The sequence below is a fragment of the Harmonia axyridis genome, chromosome 4, assembly GCF_914767665.1.
Source record: "Harmonia axyridis chromosome 4, icHarAxyr1.1, whole genome shotgun sequence".
NCBI classification, from domain to species: Eukaryota; Metazoa; Arthropoda; class Insecta; order Coleoptera; family Coccinellidae; genus Harmonia; species Harmonia axyridis.
The window spans coordinates 966,282-984,117 of NC_059504.1; the positions used below are offsets into that span (position 1 = coordinate 966,282).

The 17,836-nt window shown below is 31.8% G+C and overlaps 4 protein-coding genes across 9 annotated transcripts; all 4 read right to left on the reverse strand.

The window, feature by feature from the left end:
• Positions 1-403: 403 nt before the first annotated feature.
• On the reverse strand, positions 404-2,545 carry LOC123678852 (zinc finger Y-chromosomal protein-like). Its single transcript, XM_045616099.1, has 2 exons — positions 2,373-2,545; positions 404-2,178 (listed from the first exon to the last, which is right to left on the reverse strand). Exons 1-2 carry the CDS (start codon positions 2,438-2,440, stop codon positions 1,065-1,067), a joined length of 1,182 nt encoding a protein of 393 aa, XP_045472055.1. The 5' UTR covers positions 2,441-2,545; the 3' UTR covers positions 404-1,064.
• On the reverse strand, positions 404-15,015 carry LOC123678846 (RNA-binding protein 39). Of its 5 annotated transcripts, none has more exons than XM_045616089.1 (8): positions 14,734-15,015; positions 12,164-12,222; positions 11,732-12,103; positions 11,086-11,419; positions 9,458-9,724; positions 8,252-8,607; positions 6,562-6,684; positions 404-877 (listed from the first exon to the last, which is right to left on the reverse strand). In XM_045616089.1, exons 1-8 carry the CDS (start codon positions 14,785-14,787, stop codon positions 712-714), a joined length of 1,731 nt encoding a protein of 576 aa, XP_045472045.1. In that variant the 5' UTR covers positions 14,788-15,015; the 3' UTR covers positions 404-711. The 5 variants fall into 5 exon arrangements, with proteins under 5 accessions (XP_045472045.1, XP_045472044.1, XP_045472048.1 ...); XM_045616092.1 differs by lacking the exon at positions 404-877 and adding an exon at positions 12,729-12,782 and having other exon boundaries at positions 6,106-6,684; positions 14,734-15,013; XM_045616088.1 differs by lacking the exon at positions 404-877 and having other exon boundaries at positions 6,094-6,684; positions 14,734-15,014.
• On the reverse strand, positions 3,247-5,300 carry LOC123678850 (transcriptional repressor CTCF-like). Its single transcript, XM_045616095.1, has 2 exons — positions 5,197-5,300; positions 3,247-4,985 (listed from the first exon to the last, which is right to left on the reverse strand). Exons 1-2 carry the CDS (start codon positions 5,262-5,264, stop codon positions 3,737-3,739), a joined length of 1,317 nt encoding a protein of 438 aa, XP_045472051.1. The 5' UTR covers positions 5,265-5,300; the 3' UTR covers positions 3,247-3,736.
• Positions 15,016-15,791: 776 nt separating the features above from the next.
• LOC123678851 lies at positions 15,792-17,703 on the reverse strand. Of its 2 annotated transcripts, XM_045616098.1 has the most exons (4): positions 17,470-17,703; positions 17,273-17,409; positions 17,153-17,203; positions 15,792-16,940 (listed from the first exon to the last, which is right to left on the reverse strand). In XM_045616098.1, the coding sequence occupies exons 3-4, from the start codon at positions 17,177-17,179 to the stop codon at positions 15,855-15,857; spliced, it is 1,113 nt and encodes a 370-aa protein (XP_045472054.1). In that variant the 5' UTR covers positions 17,180-17,203; positions 17,273-17,409; positions 17,470-17,703; the 3' UTR covers positions 15,792-15,854. The 2 variants fall into 2 exon arrangements, with proteins under 2 accessions (XP_045472054.1, XP_045472052.1); XM_045616096.1 differs by having other exon boundaries at positions 17,153-17,409; positions 17,470-17,702.
• Positions 17,704-17,836: the final 133 nt, after the last annotated feature.

The following is a 17,836-nucleotide window of genomic DNA, read 5'->3' on the forward strand; positions in this document are numbered from 1 at the left end:
ACAGAAAAATCCAATAAAAAATTGCAAATAAGACTTCAAATCAGTTGAAATCATCCACCAGAAATTCCCTTAAAGGATGATTTTCACTCGTAGTTCAGTTTTTACGTGTTTTTATGTTATATACTCATAATGACTATATTTTATTTATTTAATGGATTCAGTCCTTACTTGATGGAAATTCATTATAGAAGAACTAACAAAAGTAAAAGTTATTTCCATAATTACTTCTAATAAACATTATGTATAGCTCTGTGTGGTATTCTTTCTTCATTGAGGAAATTATTTTGTTTTATTTTTCAATCTATTTAATTCTTTTTACAGGACTTAAATCTAAACTCAGGCGAACTGATTTTTAGGAATCACACCACTCACTGAAAAAAAAAAACAAGAAAACACAAAAACTTTTTTTTTTAAGAGTATATTTATTAACTTACTTTTTACAAATCTTTGCAACTTGGATGTATAATAATTAGATTCCAATTAGATAACATAAAAAAAAATTCATTATTTCTCATTATTTACCAAGTCAATCAACAAAAAAAATTTACATTATGTCCAAATGTGAAAAACCTGAACATAACAATTATTCCATTCTTAAATCCAACCAACATATCATCTAGAAATACGATCTTCGATTGAATAAGGCTCAATCAAGTTTCAGTTCCTTTGAGAAAAAAATTAAAAAATAATCAATCGACTGATTTCCACACACTATTTCCTATTCGACGGTGTTAATAACTGGCTCATTGTCATGGCATTGGGGAAAAGTGCATGATAATTCACTAAAGGAACGTAAGCTGCTGTTATGACCCTTCCCGCAAACCACCTTCCGTGCAAGGAATTCACGGACGCCACTGCGGTCGAGATGGATATACATTTATAATTATCAAATTCAAATGAAGCAATTCTATATGCTCATATCTTATGTCTTATTAATTGTAACAAACTCACAAAGGTGACAATTAATATGCTACATGTTCAAATGAAAAGAATTTATGTGTTGTTTGAGGTCTTCATTTAGAACTGATTCAAAATTGCATGAATGACATTATTATTTCCTTATATTAAAAATGGATTGATTTAATATGAGATTTCAAGGATCCTTTTTCAGCCGAGACATAATCACAAAGATTACACTTATTCAAATGAACAGATTCTATATGAACTTTGATCAGCCCCTTTCTATCTGAAGCATAATCACATAGGTGACATTTATGTTTCTTCAATTTCAAATGAACTGAATTTATATGTCGTCTTAAGCATCCTTTACGAGCTGTGGCATAATCACACTTCGAACATGCATATTTCTTCAAATTTAAATGAACTGAATTTATATGCTCTTCAAGACTTCTCTGGTCAAATGTAGCACAGTCACAAAGGAGACACTTATGCTCTTTTTTATTCAAATGAACCGATTCTATATGCTTTCTAAGGTTCATATTTCGAGCAGTAGCAAAATCGCATAAGTGACACTTATATTTCTTCAAATTTAAATGAATTGATTCTATATGAGTTTTCAGTTTGTCCTTTTGAGCTGCGGCGTAATCACATAAATGGCACTGATATTCTTTTATCTTCAAGTGAACTGAATCTAAATGAATTTTAAGTTTCACATTTCGGTCAGAAGCAAAATCACATAGGTGACATTTATGTTTCTTCAAATTCAAATGAATTGAATTTATATGGCGTTTCAAGCATCCTTTATGCGCTGTGGCATAATCACACTTCAAACATGCATATTTCTCCAATTTCGAATGAACCAAATTTATATGCTCTTCAAGACTTCTCTGGTCAAATGTAGCATAGTCACAAAGGTGACACTTATGCTCTTTTTTATTCAAATGAAGCAATTCTATATGCTTTTTAAGGTTTTCTTTTGGAACTGCAGCGTAATCATATGGATTACATTGAAATTGCTTCATCTTCAAGTGAACTGAATTTATATGCTTTTTAAGGTCCAGATTTCGGGCTGAAGCAACATCACTAAGGTCACAGTTATATTTCTTTGGATCAATATCCTTGGCAGTCTCATTTAATTTCACATCAAATAATACCTCCTCTTCATATTTTTTTGGAGTTTCTATCATCTTATCAGTTCCTTCATTCACTTCTACAAAGTATTCTACATTTTCAATTTTCGGTTTATAAGTTAACCTTCCATCATCTATGTACTGAGCACTGAAACAAATCATAATGTAATAACTAAGATGTCTAAAAACATAATTTCTGATACTACATCATGTTATCGACTTGAATACAACAAGTAGAGATTCTTTCAAATATTCTTTTTTCAATTTTTTCTAAGTAGCAGCATGCATTTCTTCATAGAGATATTTGATATTTTCAGAAATTAAAGTGAATAAAATACTTACTTGTAGCTAAAAAATGATTCTCTGATCTCATCTTCATGAACTTCTACTTTCAATATTTCGGTCTCCATCTAAATATTTTTTTCAATCAGGATGAATTTTTTTTTAATTTGCTGGCAATTTTTTCTAGCAATAATCATAACAAAGTACGTTTGACAACTGATTCTCCCGAACATAGACTAAATTATAGGTCATAGACCTAATATCAAATATTAGGTTATCTTCTTCTTCTTCTCAAACAGATCCATAGAATTAATAAAAATTATTAGTTCAATGAACAGATCAATCTCCAGCTCATAGAAATATAATATTATATTTATTTTCTTCATTCAATGGATTCGGTCCTTACTTGATGGAAATTCATTATAGAATCACTAATAAAAGTAAAAAGTTATTTCCATAATTATTTCTAATATACATTATGTATGTATATCCCTGTGTGCTATTCTTTCTTCATTGAAATTATTTTTTATTCTATTTAATTCTTTTTACAGGACTTAAATCTGAACTCAGCAAACTGACTTTTGGGAATTATACCACTCATGTTGTTCAATAAAACAGAATAGAATTTATGTATTTCTAAAAAAAAAGCTAGTTTTTTCAAAAGTATATTTATCAACTTACATTTCACAAATCTTTGCGACTTGGATGTATAACAATTAGAATTCGAATTAAATAACATAAAAAAGTTTATTATTTACCAAATCAATAAACAAAAAATTTTTACTTATGTCCTAATGTGAAAAAACTGAACATAACAATTATTCCTTTCTTAAATCCAACGAACATATCATCTAGAAATACGATCTTCGTTAAATAAAAGACTCGATGAATTATTTATACATAAAAGAAAATTAAATTATTAAAGTATTAAAAATAAAAACTAATCTTTTTTTATTAATGAAACCAAAAAATCAATAACTTGTCACAATGAGCCTTCATCAGTTTTTGCATTTCATTTAACAACATAAGTAACCTTAAAGTTATTCAATTTTTGAATAGACAGATTCTATATAAGATATGAGGTGTTCTTTACGAATTGCTGCATAGTCACACACTTGTTTGCCTTTATATTCAAATGCAACAAATCTATATGCGCTTGAAGACATCTTTTTTGAGCTGAAGCATAAACACATAGGAGACATTTATGATTATTTAAATTTGAATGAGCTGAAGCACGAGTCTCCTACATTTGCAGTTGTAAAATCACATTTTTCACATGCTCTTCAAGTGCTCTTATATTATGTCTTATTAATTGTAACAAACTCACAAAGGTGACACTGAATATGCTTCATGTTCAAATGAAAAGAATTTATGTGTTGTTTGAGGTCTTCATTTGGAACTGATCCAAAATCGCACAAATGTCATTATTGTTTCCTTACATTCAAATGGATTGATTTAATATGAGTTTTCAATATTCCTCTTCCAGCCGAGGCATAATCACAAAGATGACACTTATAGCGTCTTATATTCAAATGAACATATTCTATATGTGAATTAATAAGCTCCTTTCTATCTGAAGCATAATCACATAAGTGACATTTATGTTTCTTCAAATTCAAATGAACTGCATTCATATGTCGTCTTAAGCATCCTTTACGGGCTGTGGCATAATCACACTTCTTACATGCATATTTCTTTAAATTCAAATGAACCGCATTTATATGCTCTTCAAGACTTCTCTGGTCATATGTAGCACAGTCACAAAGGTGACACCTACGTTCTTTTTTATTCAACTTATGCTGTTTTATATTCAAATGAACCGATTCTATATGCTTTTTAAGGTACATATTTCGGGCAGTAGCAAAATCACATAAGTGGCACTTATATTTCCTCAAATTTAAATGAGTTGATTCTATATGAGATTTTAGGGTGTCCTTTCGAGCTGCGGAGTAATCACATAGATGACACTGATATTCCTTTATCTTCAAGTGAACTGAATCTATATGCCTTTTAAGTTTCACATTTCGGTCTGAGGAAAAATCACATAGGTGACATTTATGTATCTTTAAATTCAAATGAACTGAATTTTTATGTTGTTTTAAGCATCCTTTATGGGTTGTGGTATGATCACACTTTGGAGATGCATTTTTCTTCAAATTCAAATGAACTGAATTTATATGGTCTTCAAGACTTCTCTGGTCAAATGAGGCATAGTCACAAAGGTGACATTTATGCTCTTTTTTATTCAAATGAACCAATTCTATATGCTTTTCAAGGTTTATATTTTGGGCAGTATCAAAATTGCATATGTGACACTTATTTTTCTTCAAATTTGAATGAACTGATTCTATATGAGTATTCAGGTTGTCCTTTTGAAGTGCGGTGTAATCACATAGATGACACAGATATTTTTTTATCGTCAAGTGAACCGAATTTATATGCTTTTTAAGGTCCAGATTTTGGGCTGAAGCAAAATCACTAAGGTCACAGTCATATTTCTTTGGATTAATCTCCTTGGCAGTCTCATTTAATTCCAAATTGGATAATACATCCCCTTCATAGTTTTTTGGAGTTTCTATTATCTTATCAGTTCCTTCATTTCCTTCTACAAAGTGTTCTACATTTTCAGTTTTTGGTTTAAGAGTTAACATTTCATCATCTATGTACTGAGCACTGAAACAAATCATAATGTAATAACTAACATAATTTCTAATATGTCAACATGTTATCGACTTGAATGAAACAAGTAGAGATTCTTTCAGATACCCAAATATTTAGTTTTTCATCTGAAGATTTCGGTACAAGATTGTTTATAAGTAGTAGTATGCATTTTTTCATAGATGCATTTGATATTTTCAGAAATTTAAGTGAATAAAATACTTACTTGTAGCTAAAAAATGATTCTTTGATCTCATCTTCATCAAGTTCTACTTTAAATATTTCGACCTCCATCTAAATATTTTTTTTTCAATCAGGATTTTTTTTTTTAATTTGCTGGCAATTTTCATAAAAAAATCATAACAATGTAATATCAAATATTAGGTTATGTCATAGACAAACTACTGATTGAGAGATTAATTTATATTTTTATGACAGATATTTCTGTGCTATGGGTTTCATAGCTGCTGCCTTTAGCGGAAAAAGCGGGAACTATACATATTGATTTTTAGGAAAAAGAATGAAAATTACTATATCGCTCTTAAGCAAGAAAACGAACTAAATAGCTTGATAATCTACTTAGCGAGAATGAATTTTATTCAAGGCGATAAGTTAATCGCCCTATGATAGCAAGAACTAATTAACTTAGCTGTGTCCTCGGAAGATGGCAGTAGAAACAACAGAAAAAAAAACAATAAGAAATTGCAAATAACACTTCGAATCAGTTGGAATCATCCACCAGAAATTCCCTTAAAGGATGATTTTCACGCGTTTTAGTTCAGTTTTCACGTGTTTTTATGTTATATACTCATAATGACTATATTTTATTTATTTAATGGATTCAGTCCTTACTTGATGGAAATTCATTATAGAAGAACTAACAAAAGTAAAAGTTATTTCCATAATTACTTCCAATAAGCATTATGTATGTATATCCCTGTGTACTATTTTTTCTTCATTGATATTAGTTTATTTTATTTTTCATTCTACTTAATTCTTTTTACAGGACTTAAATCTGAACTCGGCAAACTGACTTTTGGGAATCACACCACTCACATTAGTCAATAAAACTTATAGTTATAAATTTATGAAAAAAAAAAACAAGAAAAAACAAAAACTTTTTTTTTAAGAGTATATTTATTAACTTACTTTTTACAAATCTTTGCAACTTGGATGTATAATAATTAGATTCCAATTAGATAACATAAAAAAAATTCATTATTTCTCATTATTTACCAAGTCAATCAACAAAAAAAATTTACATTATGTTCAAATGTGAAAAACCTGAACATAACAATTATTCCATTCTTAAATCCAACCAACATATCATCTAGAAATACGATCTTCGATTGCATAAGGCTCAATGAAGTTTCAGTTCCTTTGAGAAAAAAATTAAAAAATAATCAATCGACTGATTTTCACACACTATTTCCTATTCGACGGTGTTAATAACTGGCTCATTGTCATGGCATCGGGGAAAAGTGCATGATAATTCACTAAAGGAACGTAAGCTGCTGTTATGACTCTTCCCGCAAACCACCTTCCGTGCAAGGAATTCACGGACGCCACTGCGGTCGAGATGGATATACATTTCACATATACGTTACCCTGAGGCGACCCTTTGTCTACATAAGCGTGCAACACTCCTCCATGTTTGTTGCATTCTTCTATTACGTCGTCCCTGATTTCGACATCCCAATTTGGATTCGACTCGCTGAAAAAAAAAAAAAATTATTCATTTAAATAATAATAATAACTTTCAGAATAACTGAAAAGTTTTGTTCTGTTCCTGAATTGGAGGTACAAACTAAAATGAAAGATTCCTCGGATAATTTTAACAAAAGGAAGTCTCTTAACTAAAAACTAACAAGTGAGTGCATAAACGCCACTGAATTCTTAGGTTTAGTTCTTAGTTCGTAGTCTTAGTCCTTAGGAATGGTGCATAAACCCACCATAAACCTAAGGATATGTCATTTTTTACAGGTTATGGTTTCATGACAATCGATGTCAAGTTGCAAAATATTGGTTAACTTGGGTTTGACAGGTAATATGTTGGCTACCGACTCGGAAAAGGAGTGAGATTACAATTGGTACAGAAAGTTCGTTCTGTATTCGAAGAAAAGTGGAAATTATAATTTCAATAGAAATTCTGAGATTTCAACATTTAAAAAATGTAGGTGCGGAGTTCAATATAAGTTTGAGTCTTCAACGGAAAATAATTTCGTACGAATTTTTTAGTCAAATAAAAAACTTTCCAACAAAAAATTTTCTTGTTGTTCCAGTAGTATAGTGACCAATTTTAGAGACGAATGGGGTTATAAAGGGTGTTTTTTCTAGAGCTATAGAACTTTAAATTGCAATAAAACAACGATGGATTATTCGATTGACATGAGTTTTATTTATCCGCAAGATAATCTTGTGGCATTACATTTTAAATATGATTTCTGGCATATGACCGCCACGGCTGGCTCGGATGTAGTCCAATCTGGACGTCCAATTTTCGATTACTTTTTCCAACATTTGTGGCCGTAAATCGGCAATAACACGGCGAATGTTGTCTTCCAAATGGTCAAGGGTTTGTGGCTTATCCGCATAGACCAATGACTTTACATAGCCCCACAGAAAGTAGTCTAGCGGTGTTAAATCACAAAATCTTGGAGGCCAATTCACAGGTCCAAAACGTGAAATTAGGCGGTCACTAAACGTGTCTTTCAATAAATCGATTGTGGAACGAGCTGTGTGACATGTTGCGCCGTCTTGTAGAAACCACAGCTCCTGGACATCATGGTTGTTCAATTCAGGAATGAAAAAGTTAGTAATCATGCTCTATACCGATCACCATTGACTGTAACGTTCTGGCCATCATCGTTTTTGAAGAAGTACGGACCAATGATTCCACCAGCCCATAAAGCGCACCAAACAGTCAGTTTTTCTGGATGTAACGGTGTTTCGACATACACTTGAGGATTAGCTTCTCTCCAAATGTGGCAGTTTTGTTTGTTGACGTAGCCATTCAACCAGAAGTGCGCTTCCGCTAAACGAAATGCGCCTATGAAAATCGGGAACTACGGCAATCTCATTTTGCACTATTTGCAAGCATTGTTCAGGCGTGAGTCTATTTATGATGAATTGCCAAACCAAACTGAGAATAAATCACTTGACAGCTGTTAAATCGGTCGCCATCTTGAACAGTAATGCCAACTTAAAGTTATATACCTCGAAAAAAAACACCCGTTACAACAGAATTTCATCGATTGAATAATTATAATATTCATCCTTACCTTGAGGGTTCGAACATGTTGCTCAACATGAAGCACTGAGTGGCGATTGGGGGCGTGCTCTGAGCCTGCACCCTAGGCACTATTGGTTGGCCCGTTGCCATACTAAGAGCCGTTGCTGCAGCAGGCGGTACCTGCATACCAGCACCTTCTGCCAACTTGAACATGAGCTGAAGACGACCCGTAGCACCCAGATCGATACCCGACCTGTCCAATTCATCGGAATCCAATATGGAGGGGCCCTGTTGCTGTTGGAGGTCCATCCTTTCGGTAACATTACCCACTTTCATCGGTCTGCCTGCCAGTTCGTACCCGTTGAGTTGTTCCAGAGCTTTCTTGGCATCGTCGCAATTGTGATACTGAAACATAATGTCAATTTCAATGTTGTACAAAATAAAGCTATTTCACACTAAAAACATATCTCTAATTCTGCGGCAAATCCTTTAATTCTTCCAAATCTTGTAGAACAAAATCAGCGGAAATATCTCAATTTAACAAAGTTTTCTTGGTCATATATCATCATTATATGTTGTTACCCGCAACTCTCCTGTCATGGATTTATCTATTATCTGTCAAATTTGCGATATAGCAAACAGTTCTGCCAACCAATACCATGCAAAAATCACTAAACGATATTTATGGAAATATTCCATTAATTTCAATAAAAATTCAATGAATTAGAGAAGTTATCATGTAATACTCATACAGAAGGCTCATTCTAACACTCGAGTAAGAATATCAATGCCTTCTGTACTTGTATTATAAATAACTACATATTTCATTTTATAGATTCGACTTTACAAAGACATTAATTAAATGAAAAAAAATTTATGAATATGCAAAAAAGCTATAAAAACTGCAATAGTTCAAAAGTATTATCACGTGACGAGGAACGAATTTGATTGGAGGAACTTACGATGACGTCAGTTGGAAGTAAACACAAGTGTAATTTCCATTTCATCGAGTATTTGTTAAGTTCTTTAGAGATTTTGAACAGATTCATTTTCTCTATAGAAAGGTAAAACCGTAAAACAGGTTAGAACGAATTCTAACCTCAAATAATTTGTTCTAGCAAGAATTTAATGAATGGAGTTACCTTTACAATGCGAATTAAAACAATTCCCTTTTCATGTGCCCACTGAATACTTTGAGAGAATGATTTGAAAAATTCGTCAAATATCCTACTTTAAAAAAATCATAAATACTTACAGTAACGAAACCATAACCTTTGGAACGTCCCGTTTCTGGGTCCATTATCAGCTGTATATTTTCTATCTTCCCGAAAGGTTCGAAAATAGACCGGAGCATGTCTTCGGTAATGTTAAAATGTAAGGACCCCACGTAGAGTCTCATCGGTCCCGTCATTCCTTTTGGCATAAGGTTAGGCATGGAGTTACCCATACGGTTCTTTTCTGCTTGGGTGTGTTGCACGATGATGGGGATGCCCAGCAACTTCTGTCCGGACAATCCTAAGGCCTATCGAAGAAGGAAAAATTAGTGGTGGAGTTTGATTGATGCGAGACTTGAAGAAAAGCATTACCGCATAGTTTGAGTACTTTCGGTGAAGGTTATGTCCGACCAAAGAGATGGATTAATGTAAAGTCTATTGAAAACATTTTTTCATTTATAATTTTGTTTAATAGCTTTAATATTCAGTTCTAGAATATCAATAACAGTTTTTTATTGAATTCAGCGGACTAATTTTCAACAATTCACAAAAAAAATTCTAAACCCCTTATCACATCTGACATTATTATGAACAATGCCTTTTTGACGTTTATTTCTGAGCCAATTACAGAGCTGTAATTTTTGAGGTTATATTCGGTTCTTGAATATTTGACAGATTAATATCACAATTTTTATTTAGTTCAATTGGACAAGCGACAAACCATGAAGTGAAATCACAAAAAGCATTACTTAAAACTGTTGAAGAGATACAATTCTTCCTAATTTGAGTATTATCACGTCAAACAGTTAAAAATTGTGTCGATCATCCTGACATTTCAAGGAGAAAAGTTCAGTTGAATCTTAAGCATGAAACAAACGTCAAAAATAGTCCTGAAGGTATGCGTATTTCAAGCACAGGCTCAAAAATAGATAAAAAGTCCAAGTGTAGTGAGAGGTTGATATTTTTACATGCCAAAAAGTTTTTACTTCGGTACTGAAACCTTCGATTAAAATTATTTTTCATTTCCCTTTGATTGCCATCAGTTGCTTCACAAACATCGGATAATGCTTTTTTCAAGTATTAAGGAATTACTTCAACCAGTTACATATCATTAACTTAAGTCTGAAGAAAAATACCTTCCAACTCAGGTCACTGAATAAACGTGTTTCTTAATCATGATAGAGCAGGCAGACGCTTTTATTCTCAAACCTATCAGAAAAAAAGATATGTATGATAAAAAAGGTTAATTTAAAACTGGCTTTCATTGTTATGAATGTAAAAATTTGATTGTAGAAAGTTCCAACTTAAACGATCATCTTGTACGAAAGACCGGAATATTTCAGATGTTCTTCAGAGTCATCGTGAAGAACATTTCCTTGAGAAACTGATTAAAAATTAATTAATTAGGCGAAGAATTCTGGTACATAAAAGAATAACTTTACGATTCAATTAGTTAACACACAATGAATTTTTCCCAAACAAATCAAACTGATGTCATGGGGCCAATATGAAAATTGTCCATTCACAATTGCAGATATTAAAAAAATCAAAACAATTCAGAAGCATGAGAAACCATAAATTTAAGAGAAACCGTAATATTCAACGCTCTACTTTTACAAGCCTCGAACCCTTGTCAATGTTTGCGTTTACTCAAATTTCGAAAACTTACCAGAGCGACACTCTCAGGATCCTTGAATTCAATGTATGCGATTCCCTTGAACCGTCTCGTTTTGTTACACATAATCAGCCTTACATCTCTAACTTTACCGACAGAGCTGAAGAATTCTTCCAGGTCTCTGGCTCGTATCCTCTGGGACAGTTGCATGGCAAAGACAGTTCGGGCGTCGCGTTCCTCGGGGCTCAACTCTTCCAGCGGCGATCCCGACCTTGCACGTAGCGGGGACCTCTTGCGTCCAAAAGGAGGGGCCTTATGGGGCGAAGGACTGCGTTTCTTCGATCTGGATCTACGTCGGCGCTCCTTGCTGTAACTCTTGCGACGATCTCTGAAAAAGACATGAAAATATGTAAACTGGCTCATTATTAATGATTTTGATGAGCTACTACTATTGACCGCGTTTTCAAGGCGAATACAGTTCGTTGATACGTCATCGATGACGTCATAAAATGTGTTCCAGCATTATTGCCAGACTGTATAATTTTTCCAAGTTTTACCATAATGTAATTATTGTCTAGAAGATATTCGTGGCATTGTTCTCAGTAGATGATAATAAGTCTCAATTTTATTTTCATATTCAACCACATTCTTTTATGTTGACAAATAGCTCATTAAGATTTAATAGGATATAGAAACATACCTAATCGGACTACTTTTTCTATCTCTAGATCTGGACTTTCTCCTCGAAACTCTATCCCTGGATTTTGACCTCTTATTGTCTCTTGATTTGGATCGCCGATCTCTAGATCTGGATACTATTTCTCTGGATCTAGATCTACGATCCCTAGATCTGGATTTTCTATCTTTGGACTTGGACTTTCTATCTCTTGATCTGGACCTTCTATCTTTAGATCTGGACATTCTGTCTTTAGATCTAGATTTTCTGTCTCGTGATTTTGTCCTCCGACGATCTCTGGACCTTTTCCTGTCTTTACTACGGCTCCGTTTCTTGTCTGAATCATGTTTAGTTCTTTTTCTGTCCTTGGAACGGCTGCGGCTTCGCTTTTTGCTGCTGTAAAAAAAAATTTCTATAGATTCAAAGTTCAGACACTAAAAATTTCGTACTACTTACTCAGAGTATCTATCCTTTCGAGAATCTCCATTTTCTTTGGGCCTTCCATTCAGCTCTTCCTATGAACAGCAACAAAGTGAACAGGACCACGCAGGGTTGGCAAAAACAGAAAATATTAGTCAAAATAATCGAAGCAGTTATAAGGCTCAGACAATAATATGATGTACTTATTTAAAAACTAAACTTGCTTTTACATTACTCAAAATGAGAGGTGAAAAATCACAATTGCACTGTATTATTTTCATAGTACTTTAAATTCTCCATCGTAATATACAGTCTGTTGGTGAATAAGTGCAACGAACTTCAGGAGATGATTCTGCATGAAAGAAAAAAAGTTTATTGCACTTATTCACTAACACTTTGCATGTATTAAAATAATAAAATGAAACTGTAAGATTTCATGGAAGACAAAATGAAAAATTTGGAGTAATGAAAAAGTATATATTGGGCTGGAAAGACAAATATAGAATATTTGCTTCTTCTGGTGTGGCTAGAACCATAGTCACATTCTGTCAGAACCAAAGTAACAGGCCTTTTACAACAGTCTAGCCGCAACTAGACTTACCGTGATGTAGACAAAGACAAAGGGGTTGCTTTACTTGATCCAGATTCAATACTTCTGAAAAAATACACCGAGTAAGACGAAATTCCAAGGAGGAACCTTAAATTGACGGACATGCAAACGTTTTCATTCAATTCAGTAAAAACTGAGTGTTCTTTGTCACTTTGTGATTCTTAAAGTTGGGCTTTGAAAATCAGGAGTGAAATTTTACACTGATTACTTAGGTATAAATGATTTTTGAATTGCAAATAATATGAAATTCTGCAAATGGAAAATCAGTCTTGATAGACATATACAATATAATTGAGCAACTATATCAATATCAAACATTATTAAAACATATAAAATTCACTTCTATTTGAATCTTGAATAGAATGATAAAAAATATCATTATTTATACTAAAAAAAAATGTATTCCTCATTTTCTGTTCAATGTAAACAATCAAATATATCATCTATTTAAATTACTGATATTCAGTTTAAAAATTTGGTGCAAAACTTTTTTTTTTAAAATCATTCATTTCAGACCTCTTATTTAAGTATAAGTACGATTTTTCATGAAATAGATAAAGAATGACTGCAATGTAACATATTTTCATTATAATTGTACTTGAGTAAAAAGTACCACTACAGAAATGTTAAATACCAAGTACTTCTTACTGTTATTGATGGGTGACTACTTTCCTCCGACTCTTTTAACTTCTACCTAATGAAGATTAGAGACAAGTTATAAAATTTTTTCAACTACGTTAATTCATCAATAATGATAACTCACTTTAGTCAGTCTCTGCCCGTTCCATCTTTTTTCAGATCTGTAGATAAAATGATTGCGTAAATGGAAAATGTTGAAGAGAAAAATGTACTTTAGATCCAGTTTGTGGTGTTAAACGCATCCAAATAATTTTTTTAAGAACTTACTGAATAAATATATGAATTCAGTATTGATGAAGTTACTCAAAATATAAGAAAGGAAATGATATTCATATACCCAGGAAAAAGAGTAAATAATATTGGGCAATATGTGGCTTTCATCACTGATTTCGAAAAATATTCTGTTAAACTTTGTCAAAATAATAGAAAGAAGATGACAGCTAAAGCTTCACTTCTAAGTGGGATAAGAAAATATGATATTGCGTTTTGTTTTTTTGAAAGTGTAAATGAACAAAGAATATTTAGCAGAAAGTCTGTTAGTTTCAAAATGTTTACTGAAAAAAGAAATTCCTGAGATTGAAACATTAGGAAGAGAAAAAATATTTCAGACAAGTGCCTGGCAAAATTATCAGCATACATAAAAAATCTGATTCAAAAATTTGTTATACTTATTATGAATGTCTTCAATTGTTTTCAAGAACCTTTGATAGAATTTTGAAGAAATTTATCAAACCCAATCTGAAAAAAATATGTAATAAAATGTTTTGCAGAATTCATTAAAAATCCAATTTTCATAATTTTGATTAAAAGCCCAACAACTAAGTACCCAATAAATTATCATTTTACATTTGATATGCACTCCAACTAATCTCCACATTTTGTCACTAGTAAAAATTGAGTTGAAAGGTTCACTGGCAGTTGATAGGGATGATGGTCAGGTAGTCCACGAAACTCCAACCCTATGGCGAGAAATTACCTATCAGCAACACATATCAATATCGTAAATGAACTGATTATATTGAATTTCAAGATATAATGTTACACAGTTCCATTAAAAAACCTAAAAGTTTATATAAATTTAAAACTAATGAGATCTGTACCTGATTTTGTGGGAAGTCGTCGAATGCCAGAAAAAACCACATAAGTCTAAAATATAAAATTAGGAAGTGATGTAAGAGAATGTTTTAATTGCTATGAAAACAAGTAATGCAAATGGTAATCATATCTAAGTTAAAATTATGTTGCAGATATACAGTTATGAAAGATTACCATTGTCACTACAAAAATAAAATTATATAAATAACAATCAATCCGAAATGCGTACACCTTACTCAATAAATTAAAAAACTATACTTACGTCTTTTTTATATGGGGCTTCCAACATAGCTTCAACGTCAATATCTTCCGCCATTTCTATAAATGAATAGAAGGTAATTTATTATCGCACAAGCTTTCGCGTGAAGTATTTCAATATGCTTCGTCAACTAAAGTTATTCTTGTAACCCAATTATGAAAAAATTCACACAAAACACTATTCATACAAATAATTTCGCCAAATAGCCAAAACTAGATTTTATAGAACACTTTTGCCTAAAAGAGTCCCTCCTCATTCACTTGTATTGTCTATGCTATGATTGCTATGGACTACCACAGATTAATATGTCATTAGTACTATTCTATGTGAGTTCATAGAATAATCAGAGAAATTATGAACAAATTGTTTTCCGTTTTAAGTTTTCTGATAAGAAATTTTTCCATTATTTATTGAAAACTTAAAACAAACGAGAGAAGAGAGTTATTCACATACCAAAAGTTTTGATTTATCTCAATATTTTTATTTATCGAAAATTGACAGCATTGCTGCTTTCATTCAGCATGATCAGAGATTATTATTAGTCTTTGGCATGATATTCATGCATTTCAAACCACAGATTACGGATATCATAGATGGGACACTCCCCTACCTAAAGTAGAATCATTTGAAATTAACTCCCCCTGGTGGATGGGCCAAGAACAAACTCGACAAACGCGGGAAATTTGAAGTGACTGGTTTTCCTATACTTGTTTTGAATTTATTAACGAAATATTAAGCAATCCAAATGGAGTTTGGTGCTATGATGACCAAAAACCATTTGAATTTTTTTATAAATAACTGGTATAATATGTGATGATATTACATTTTGTGCAAATAAAAGTCGATAGTATAATAAACATATAATTTATTAGCAGTAAACAAAAATAAAAAAATCAACAAAAAATAAACAATATATGTATAAATAAATCAACATTGAAATAATAAAGGAGCATCAACATTAAATAAATAAATTAGTTCAAACAATAAAAGAATAAATTAGTTTCAACAATAATAAAATTACTTTCAACAAAAATGAATAACATGAATAAATTAATTTGAATAAATAAATATATGAATAAATGAATGAATAAATATATAAATAAATATAAAATTGAATAAATAAATCATTTCTTTTTTCTCTTTGTATCAAAGATCCTTTTTGCCCCTATTTTTATAGGATCAATAAATTCTTCACTAGGGGAAGTTAGAAGGAACTTGGAAAATTTTGTGTCGGTACCACTCATAATTTCGTTTACCTGCTTGCACCACCAGTGCAAGGAACACCTTATTATTGTCTCACATACTTTTTCCCCCAACATATGTTCATTACAATTTAAAATTTTGAAGTCCAAATATTTCATTAGAAACGATTTTAAATAGAGGGAAATGTTTTTTTTTTCACAAATTCGCGGAATAATATAGAAAAGGTAATTTAGAGAATGCCGAAATAAAAATGATACACATTGCCCAGGTTTTGTCAACTTTCCGTGTTTATACTGCCTTACCTGAATAAAATCCATGTCCCCCAATTCTTCACTGTTAAAGGTTAAATTTTTTTTACACTTATCACATTGTTTGATCAATTTATCTTTAAATAAAATTTTACAAATGAATCCACACATATAAACTAAAGTACATCTACTAAATTTTGATTTTTGTTCAAGGACTATTAATTTCGGAATAACTATATTTAAATCTTCAAGCACAACATTTTGAGGTAAAGGAAATTTTGATAAAACAAATGATTTTAGATTATCCAAACAATGTGATGTTAAATCCTCTTCACAGTTGGAACCTACAGAATGGGAGGACATGAAGTTATTCAAAGTAAGGCATTTGAAAGAGGACATAAACTGGCCAATATTTGGATTAGTGTTCCTTACACCATGCCCTCGGATATAACTGAAAAAATTTTCAAGGCAATCTTGATTGAAAGCACCAGTCAAGATATACTTGAAATTTTTTTCAGTTAACAACCTCCTCTTAAGGTAAACGAAAGCTTTTAAAGTCCAAATAAAATTTTTTATGGTAGGTACCACCACATTTTTTTGTTTTTTTTCATCATAGAAATACATGTTTTCAAAAATTTTTATTGATTTTTTCCAAAATATTTCATGTTCCGATTTTGTGGTTATTGGTTCCTTCAAAAACTTACCCTGTGTATTTCGAATCTTTGATACATTGAGAGAATCAATCAGTGCATACAGTACCTACAAAAAATCAAATGTTCATCAGAATTCAAAAACCAACAAACTAGAAACATACTACATCCTATAACTATTACTGAAATATATACTATGTAACGCCTAATTCTTAGTATCGTTTAAACCAGAATATACTACAGCTCCATTGGACAGTACACATGGAACAAAAATTTAAGGGGTTTAAATATGAATAAAATTGAGTAATTCGATAAAATTACCTGGAATACTGATTGTAGGTATGGCATTGCAAGTAAGACCACGATGGCTTCCTGGAAGATGATATTTTTTATCAAAATGTGAATGGCACACAAAATAACCTTCATAAATTCGATGCCTACTGAATTGTTGCCAATATCTTGGTTGGATCATTTGGAGCCAGTTATTGAATTAATCCAAATTACTCTGAGGGAAATGATTTCTTGTACTTGTCTCATCGGTACATCCTTGTACACAACATTTCTTTAGTCTAGGCATTCTGATAAAATAATATATGCATTATTTATTTAATTGAAACTTGTTAGATTGAAGCACTTACCTCGAAATTTGGAAGTATATTTTTTTCTTCAAATGAATTTCTACGGCGTACGAGAATTGTACTTAGTTGAACAACTTCAATGACAAACGTCCATTTTCAGCTTCTAGGTTAAAATAATATTGCAAGAGCAAACCAAACGTAAACAAATGACTTGCAGCGGTTCCAAGCGCGTGGGCCAAGAACTAAAACTTAATTTCGGGTGGGGGAAGGCGAGTGTTCTATCTATGTTATCCGTAATCTGTGTTTCAAACGATGCGAATTGAGGGACTGAATTAAGAAACATTTATTTTTGTTTGAATAGATAAATTAAATCATTTATGTTATGGAGGGAAAGATTTATTTTCAACTAGTGAAATAAAACAATTGT

Bases quoted from the DNA above. Each gene is read 5' to 3' on its own strand.
- LOC123678850 (XM_045616095.1), bottom strand. From the start codon at position 5,264: ATGGAGGTCGAAATATTTAAAGTAGAACTTGATGAAGATGAGATCAAA. The intron at 4,986-5,196 runs GTAAGTATTTTA...GATTTGTTTCAG, and splicing joins GAATCATTTTTTAGCTACAA to TGCTCAGTACATAGATGATG.
- LOC123678846 (XM_045616089.1), bottom strand. From the start codon at position 14,787: ATGGCGGAAGATATTGACGTTGAAGCTATGTTGGAAGCCCCATATAAA. The intron at 11,420-11,731 runs GTATGTTTCTAT...TGTCTTTTTCAG, and splicing joins AGAAAAAGTAGTCCGATTAG to AGATCGTCGCAAGAGTTACA. The intron at 6,685-8,251 runs GTAAGGATGAAT...TTTTTTTTTCAG, and splicing joins AACATGTTCGAACCCTCAAG to CGAGTCGAATCCAAATTGGG.
- LOC123678852 (XM_045616099.1), bottom strand. From the start codon at position 2,440: ATGGAGACCGAAATATTGAAAGTAGAAGTTCATGAAGATGAGATCAGA. The intron at 2,179-2,372 runs GTAAGTATTTTA...GATTTGTTTCAG, and splicing joins GAATCATTTTTTAGCTACAA to TGCTCAGTACATAGATGATG.
- LOC123678851 (XM_045616096.1), bottom strand. From the start codon at position 17,257: ATGAAGGTTATTTTGTGTGCCATTCACATTTTGATAAAAAATATCATC. The intron at 16,941-17,152 runs GTAATTTTATCG...GATTTTTTGTAG, and splicing joins ACCTACAATCAGTATTCCAG to GTACTGTATGCACTGATTGA.